The sequence below is a fragment of the Sinocyclocheilus rhinocerous genome, unplaced genomic scaffold (genome assembly GCF_001515625.1).
Source record: "Sinocyclocheilus rhinocerous isolate Xijiao unplaced genomic scaffold, SAMN03320098_v1.1 scaffold185, whole genome shotgun sequence".
In the NCBI taxonomy this organism is placed as follows: domain Eukaryota; kingdom Metazoa; phylum Chordata; class Actinopteri; order Cypriniformes; family Cyprinidae; genus Sinocyclocheilus; species Sinocyclocheilus rhinocerous.
Genome location: NW_015662163.1, coordinates 1298404 through 1307062, shown reverse-complemented (window position 1 = coordinate 1307062; position 8659 = coordinate 1298404). Strand labels below are relative to the sequence as shown.

General features: G+C 38.8%; 1 protein-coding gene across 3 annotated transcripts in view; it reads left to right on the top strand.

Annotated features, from left to right (window-relative positions):
- rcan2 (regulator of calcineurin 2) overlaps positions 1-8659 on the top strand; it is an 84375-nt gene that overhangs the window by 64926 nt on the left and 10790 nt on the right. For all 3 annotated transcript variants that reach the window (XM_016537547.1, XM_016537549.1, XM_016537548.1), the window contains 2 exons: positions 4121-4294; positions 5732-5903. In XM_016537547.1, the coding sequence (XP_016393033.1) occupies positions 4121-4294; positions 5732-5903 (346 nt within the window). The remainder of the gene's footprint in view (positions 1-4120; positions 4295-5731; positions 5904-8659) is intronic.

Genomic DNA, 8659 nt, shown 5'->3' with positions numbered 1-8659 from the left:
AACATGAATAAACATCAGAAAGTATTTTATTTCAACCGTGGAACACACCATTTTTCAAGTGTAAGTCCACCGAAGTTAATCTACTCTCCTGTCTGATTTGCGATTAAGGCGCGCATTTACATATTTTCCGAGCCAACAATATAACTCGAAACCTATGAAAATGGTTTAAAAAAGCACATGGCGCCATAGTTTCATCATTTTAGAGTGTCACAGTGACCGTCTTTTTGCAGTAAAGGACCTGTCATAGTTTAATGAGTGGGAAGATGACATGAAGCGACGCGAGGTTAGCTGCATTGAAAACAGATGAGCGCACATGCATATACAGCTCCCGATCGGGGCGAAGTTCACGGGATTTTGTCCACAGAATGATAAGAGCACATGTTTAACATATTATATTATTATTTCACACTCAGTATTTTACCTTAAGTGCTGCAAGCCATGCATACAGCGACGGACACGACAGATTTTCTGGTATGCAAAACAAGTACTTTAAAGGAATTCCTTAGCTTATTGCCGTTACTGTGGCAGCCAACAACAGCACAGCTTAACCCTCCGCACGTTTTTGTATTTAGTTATATTGAAAAAGTTTTAATTCAGTCGATCTTTTTAACCCTGTTTTAACATGGATTTCTATGGAGACCGGCCGTAGCTGTCGGGCAAGATGGCAGATAGCAGCGGCGGCACATAATATACGCGTTCTGATTGGTCAGATCGCCTGTCATTCAAGCTCCCTGCGAACGGTCAATTGTGAACAAACCTGAATGTCCATCACAGCAGCGGTTCTCAAACCTGTCCTGGAGGACCCCTAGCCCTGCACATTTTGTATGTCTCCCTTATCTAACACACCTGATTCAACTCATCAGCTCGTTAGTAGAGACTGCATGACATGAATTGGGTGTGTCTGATAAGGGAGACATACAAAATGTGCAGGGCTAGGGGTCCTCCAGGACAGGTTTGAGAACCCCTGCTTTACAGTACACTGTGCCACTGAAAATTCAGCTTGTATGTGCAAAGCCATTTCTCACAACAAAAATTGGGAAATGTCTGACTGCCTTTTGCTAAAAAGACCAGCATGATGCTGGATGACCAAGGGAGGCTAATTAAGCTAGTTAAGATGCGTGATAGGGACACCAGCATCCAAAACTCGACATATGCTGGTGACCAGCAGTGCTGTGACGGTAGTAAATGATCTCATTTCAAGGTGTAGTGGATCAGACGAATGTGCTTTGATCTGCATTTCACACGCCATCAAGTTCTTGTTCTATAATTAGCTCTGGACGTACTTGACATCTTGTAAAACTTCAGGCAAGTGCTGAGTCAGAAACCTGGAGGATAGAAAATGTGCACATATGCACCGCAACTCTCTCATGGAATCATCTGTTGTCACCTGTCATTGCTGAGTCATTCAGAACGAGCCCAGCTGTCAGTGTACGTCCTGACACACGGTGGACGCGACATATCCACAGCTGCCATCTCTAGGGACGCTCACTCTTGGCTCAGAGATGAAGGAATATGCTGGAGGTTTCTCACAGATTGTGACAGGATACAAGGTGTATGGCGAATTGACGCTGTGGAAGAAAACTGCCTCAGCTATCCATCTGTCTCTGCAGGAGAGTACCAGCGAGCAGCTCTAATCTTTCATCTTCCCCATCTCTGGACATTTTTATCGAGCACATTCACTATTTCCTGATGCTAAAAGTGACAACTTTAGATTCTGTGTATTGTGAAGCACTGAGCAAAATCTCTGGTGACTGACAGTGAAGAGTAATTTATAGAAGATGTTTTTATCAAAAGCAAGAAATTGTACTAATTAATTATAACTAGTTATGATTAATTATTCATATTTCCCCATGAATGAGCTGATTCGCTACACTTATCAGAAGATGCTTCCCTTAAGGCAGCAGTCTTGAACTCAAGTTAACTGGGACTAGTTGTAAAGCTACAACAAATGCAAGTGCTTTTACAACTGTACATTTTAACTACACAGTTATACAGCTGGTGCTTGTAAATCAGGCAGCTATCAGTCCCATTAAGAGACCAGCAACATCATGATCTGGCTTTGATGTAATGGTCAGGGATTATTTAAATTCATACCAATTAATACACTACTGTTCAAAAGTTTGAAGTTCGTAAGAGCCTTGCTCACCAAGGTTGCATTATTTAATCATAAATGCAGTAAAATCGGTACTCTTGTAGCATGCATTTGTCAGTCTTAATATGGAATTGCATTTGAGTTTTATGAAAATAAAAATTGGTATAATGAGCTGCATGGAAGAAAAAAATTATTTGCAGGCTGGATTTTAAGTATAAACTATTCACACTTCTGGGGTCAACTTACTATTTGCTGGCAGCTTGAGATCCTTGACTAATAGGGCAACCTTCGAAGACTCAATATGGTATTCAACTTTCTGGTTACAATCCTTAACTTCCACAGTTTATGTGACAGTGATTTCATAATCTCTACCTGAACTTGATTTCTGATACAAGCAAAGCACGTCTCTTAGACATCACATAATTTTAAATATCTACCTTCCTGTGTTACGTGTTTCATATTTTAGATTATTGTTTGTCGTCATATTGAAGTGTTTCACCAGCGGTTGGCTAGAATTTAAGGGCATATTTGAGGGTTTCATGTTGAATACCTATTTTTGGTGTACACATTGGCCTCACTTCCAAGTGCTTAAGTGCTATGCCTTTAAAAGGCAAAGCAAACCCAACACTGAGACGTTAGCCGTTTTAACAGGTCTCTGAAAATAATGCAATTAAATACCTCACTAAGTTGAACAATCAAATCAGGAATGTGATAGCCTACGCACATTTGATGACGTTTTTTTGGAAAATACTAATCAGTCTAAGGTGTTTCTATTCCAGCAATCCTGTTTTAGATGCTACTCTGAAAGAGAGTTTCATAACAGTGTGCTTTTACTTATTTAATAAGGTATTTAAACAGCTTTCGTTAAAGTACTTTTTCCTATCCCAGTTAAAGTCATTTATTAAGATTGAAGGGGTTTATGAAACCTGTTTTAAAACACAAACTTGTTATTTATTTATTTAGGTATTTATTTATTTGCAATTTTGCTGCTAGTGTCAGAAATGACCTCACCTCTAAGGTTACAAATTAAGTCTTCAGAGGTCTTCTAAAGCACATAAAATTAATAAGAAGCCATTATATCGCTACAAAAACAATAAGCATCATGTTTTAAAGAGATAGTCCACCCAAAAAGGGAAATTTTGTCATCACTTACCCTCATTTTGTTCTAAACCTGTGTGAGTGTTCTTCATTTTGAAGAACATTTTTCAAAATATCTTTTGTTCTATATAAAGCAAGAAAGAAATGCAGGTTTGAGTAAACATGAAGGGTGAGTAAATTTACACTCACGTATTTGGCAGACACATTTATCCAAAGTGAATTATATTGCATTCAATGTATGCATTTTATGAGTTCTAGCTTTTCCTAGGAATCAAAACCATGACCTGGTCATGCTAGTGCCATGCTCTACTGTTTGAATAAAAAATTCAATTATGACAGAATTTTCATTTGGGGTGAACAATCCTTTTAAGTCTGCATGGTGAAGGTTAGAATGCAGGTAAATACATGTGATTTGGGAAAGTCCTCTCTTTAACAGATGAGGCTGAGAGTGCTAAGGGTTACCAAGACCCAGCAGGACCGATTACTGAATTGAGAGACAAGCTGCAGATATAATTGCTTTCATCAGTTCCTCTCCTGCACAGGAAATGAATATTAAGTGTCATAACAGACTCAGCCAATCTGTCTCTCCAAAACGATCCAGTTCTGGCTGAGCTGATTGGATGATGATCTGTGAGGTGTTCCTAGTCCAAAGACTGCCATGTCCCATAAAGAATACAATGACGTTCATCCTGTCAGTGATATGCTGACATTATTCGCAATCGTTCTCTCACGGCCCTGATAAGATTGATATTGGTGGAACAGGTCTTGCTTGTTTCTGGCACAGTAAAAGTAAAAAAAAAAACATTCCTGCTCGACTTTCTTTGTCCTCTATGAAGACATATGAATTATTCATGTTTTGTCATTTGCCAGTGGACAGAATTTAAATATTTATCCCTTATTAATTTACCTTGTTTATTTTTTGTCTTTCAGGAAATGTTCGAAGCGCTCTTCCTCGCGTATGATGAGGGTGTGACGTTCCAGCAGTTTAAGAGCTTCCGACGTGTACGAATCAATTTCAGTAACCCCAAAGCGGCAGCCAGCGCTAGAATAGAGCTGCACGAAACACCTTTCAGAGGAAAGAAACTTAAACTCTATTTTGCCCAGGTGAGAAGTGGCTTCAGTTGCCCAAAATTTCTAGAATCTCTGCATTTCTAAGAAGGGTACATTTAGGGTACATTTACATAAAGTACGTTTAGGAGTGACATGTAGACAACAGGTTAAGATACAAACTATGCATTCGTCAAGTAATATGGTGCTTTTGCCTGATTAGATCTGAATCAGAGTTGATTAAAAAAAGTATACAATGCTGCTCTAAGTGTGCAATTTCTCTGCACCAAATGGAATCACGAATTACTAGAAAAGACAAAAACTTTTTTATAGTGCCATGCTTAAACATTTAAAAAAAAAAATTAATAGAACGAACTACAGAACGATACTGAGACATTAGGGAGTCTTTTTTATGTGAGACTGAGACATTAGGGAGTCTTCTTTATGTACATTTGATCATACATCATGTGTATCGTAATCCTTCTGTAAATCATGTCAGGGTCTCTAACCCTTCGCAGTGAGCAGGAAATGAACTCATATTCAGGATGAGACAACTCCAGTAGGGCATAATCCACTGGCTGGAGCAGACAGCTCTGAAATAGATGCATTCTGATAGCTGGTATTAGCCGCTTGCCAGAGTAACTGCCCAAATCAGGCTGACATGGTTGTTGCAAAATGAGGGTACAAAAGAAGGACATCTTGAATATATGTGTGCAGTGTATTGCGGGGTTATTTGCCATTCAGAACTGAGCTGAGAAACATAATATAGAACTGCAATTTAAAGGATGTAGAATTAAAATAAATTTAAATTCAAAGGCATTCATGTAACTCATTTTTACAAAGCCTTTTCTGAAAGTTAAATAAAAATAAAAAAAAGCTTTGAAGTTTAAAGATTTATAGGCTTTATGGATAGACAGAATGATAGAATGATAGAACGACAGAACGATAGATAGAACGATAGATAGATAGATAGATAGATAGAATGTTTGAACAATACATGCTTGAACGTCTGAATAAATAAGATTTCCATTGATGTATGATTTGTTAGGATAGGGCAATATTTGGCCGAGATACAACTATTTGAAAATCTGGAATCTGAGGGTGCAAAAAAATACTGTGGCATGGTATATGAAAATATTGAGAAAATCGCCTCTAAATTTGTTCTAATTAAGTCCTTAGCAATGCATATTACTAATCAAATATTAAGTTTTGATATATTTACAGTAGGAAATTTACAAAATATCTTCATGGAACACGATCTTTACTTAATATCCTAATGATTTTTGTCATAAAAGAAAATTAGTTAATTTTGACCCATACAATGTATCGTTGGCTATTGCTACAAATAGCTATACCTGTGCTACTTATGACTGGTTTTGTGGTCCAGGGTCACATTTGCTAATGACTACTTGAGAAACATCTGGATTGATCCCAGCATCAAAGTCAGGTCTTTGTTTGACTGCATCCTGGACTAACATACTCTCTGGCTCTTAGGTGCAGAATCCAGCATCCGAAGGAGACAATTTGCACCTGGCTCCTCCCCAGCCTTCCAAACAGTTCCTCATCTCTCCTCCAGGCTCACCTCCAGTTGGCTGGCAACAGATTGACGAGGCCACACCAGTTATTAACTACGACCTGCTATATGCAGTTGCCAAGCTTGGCCCAGGTCAGTTACAACTCACCAGTCTTTTCTCTCAAACTTTGCCTTTTGGCACCATTATCCTGGTCCATCATGCAATGGTATGAACGGTCATACCCACACCTGAACTCTGAAGTTCAGGCTTGCGTGCTGGGACGTCACGTAGCGTGTGCTACAAATCCTTATCCTCTCAAATCAAGCACATCCATTACTCACTCGGTTAGCCATTGTCTTGAATTATCTTCTTCGCTGCACTGCAGGTGATTACGTCCACCATCCTGCTTCTAATCAATGCGCGCTCTTCTTCGGCTGACCTTCAGGGGTGTGTATGTGTGTGTGGGCGACTCCCACTGTGCCCTGATGAGCGGTTACTGTAGTCAGTGCTTCTGGAGCTGTAATGTGTTTTGATTAAAGCGGCTGTGTAGAAGCTTGTTTATCTGGGTGTTTGACAGGGCAGACGGGGGGCTATGTTTGGTATGGACCACACACACTTTCATACAGTGGGCCTGTGAGTGCCCTGGCCCTCATGGGAACAGCTCAGCCATCTTGGAGCAAATAAGCACATTACAAAGCACCATTGGGTGACCTTTTCAGTGATTCTGGGTATCTCCAGTTTCCAATTAACAGTTTTTTTGTTTGTTCGTGTATTAAATTACAGATGATGACAGTTCTTCCATAACATTATGTAACTCTGCAGTTAGGTTAGCCATAAATCATCTTTGTCCTTGTCTTTCCATTGTCCACCGCTATTGTACCCTTACGGGAAAAAAAACACATTGTGGTGGTACTATGATAGCAGATGATAATTTTATGATATAACCATCATGGTGTTGTCCAACAAGCTAATTAATACAGGAGACATTTTACAAAAAGCTTCTCAATGTTAACATTAAATAATTAATAGGTAATATGAACTAACAAATATTTTTAAAGGATTTATCAGTCTTACTAAATGTTAATTTCTACACATTTCAAGTTGTATAAATTAATTCATCTTTTGCACATGCTGCACTGTAAAAGTGACTTCTTAATGAGTTTATTAGAATTAATTAATGAGAATTAATGTTTTTCCAGCAAAAATATTGAAGAAAAAAAATTTGAAGCAAAAACAGAATGTTCTGACTTTAGCAGAAATCAAAACTACAAAAGAAATTATAACTGTTTTAAACACTTTTGACCTGATTCGGCATGTGCATGGACCCACACACAATCGTGGACACACTCTAGAGGTCTACTCATCAGTAGAGGTCTAAACATTTCATCCATTGTTATTACGGATGTAGCACTATCTGATCACTTCTGTATTTTCTTTGATATATTGATCTCTGCTACCACTGAATCTAGATCTGTCTCTGTCAGAAAGAGATGTATTAACGAGAACACTAGTGTACTATTTATGAATGCTATATCTTTAACACCAAGCACTTCTGCAGACTCTGATGATCTTCTCCTTGATTCCTTTAACTCAAAGGTTAAGAATGTTATTGATGATATTGCTCCTGTAAAAGTCAGTAAGAAGACTGGCAGACAAAAATCACCTTGGAGAAAATCAACAGCAGTACAGAGTATGAAAAGACAATGCAGAAAAGTTGAGCGGATGTGGTGTAAGACGAAACTTGAAATTCACTATAGCATCTATAAAAACAGCCTTCATGCTTTCAATGTGGAACTAGCCACAGCTAGACAGACCTTCTTCTCAAACCTTATAAACAGTAGCTTAAACAACACTCGCACTTTTTTTTGCTACTGTTGAGAGACTAACAAACCCCCCAAGTCAGATTCCCCGTGAAATGCTCTCCGAAAGCAAATGCAATGAGTTTGCTTCCTTCTTTTCTGAGAAGATCAATAATATCAGAAAGGCGATTAGCACATCCTCAAGTTATGCAGAGGTCAGACAGATTTGACCGCAATTTCAAAAATAAATTACTATGTCTGTTTTTGAAGCAATTGATGGCAAAATTTTGGAAGAAATAGTACAGCACCTTAAATCGTCAACCTGCTATCTTGACATACTTCCCCCATCTTTTTTCAAAAGTGTGCTTAACTGTTTAGAAGCAGATCTCTTAGAAGTGGTGAACGCCTCACTTCTTTCTGGGACATTTCCTCCCTGAAAACTGCAGTTGTTAAGCTCCTTCTGAAAAAGCCTCGCTTTTCAGACCGATGAGCTTTGTATGATAATGATATTCGCTTAAATTCTGATTCTGGAAAAATATCAGTGCTGGTACTACTAGATCTTAGTGCTACGTTTGACACATACTTCTAGAGAGACTGGAAGACTGGGTCGGGCTTTCTGGGATGGTACTCAAATGGGTCAGGTCATACTTAGAAGGGAGAGGTTATTATGTGAGTATAGGAGAGCATAAGTCTAAGTGGACATCCATGACATGCGGAGTCCCACAAGGCTCAATTCTTGCACCGCTCTTGTTTAGCCTGTATATGCTCCCACTAAGTCAAATAATGAGAAAGAACCAAATTGCCTATCACAGCTATGCTGATGATACCCAGATTTACCTAGCCTTATCTCCAAATGACTACAGCCCCATTGACTACAGCCCCATTGGCTCAAAATCTGAGCATATCACACCAGTCCTCAGGTCCTTACACTGGCTTCCAGTTATATTTAGGATTGATTTTAAAGTACTTTTACTCGTTTATAAATCACTCAATGGCCTAGGACCTAAATACATTGCAGATATGCTCACTGAATATAAACCTAACAGACCACTCAGATCACTAGGATCGAGTCAGTTAAAAATACCAAGGGTTCACACAAAACAAGGGAA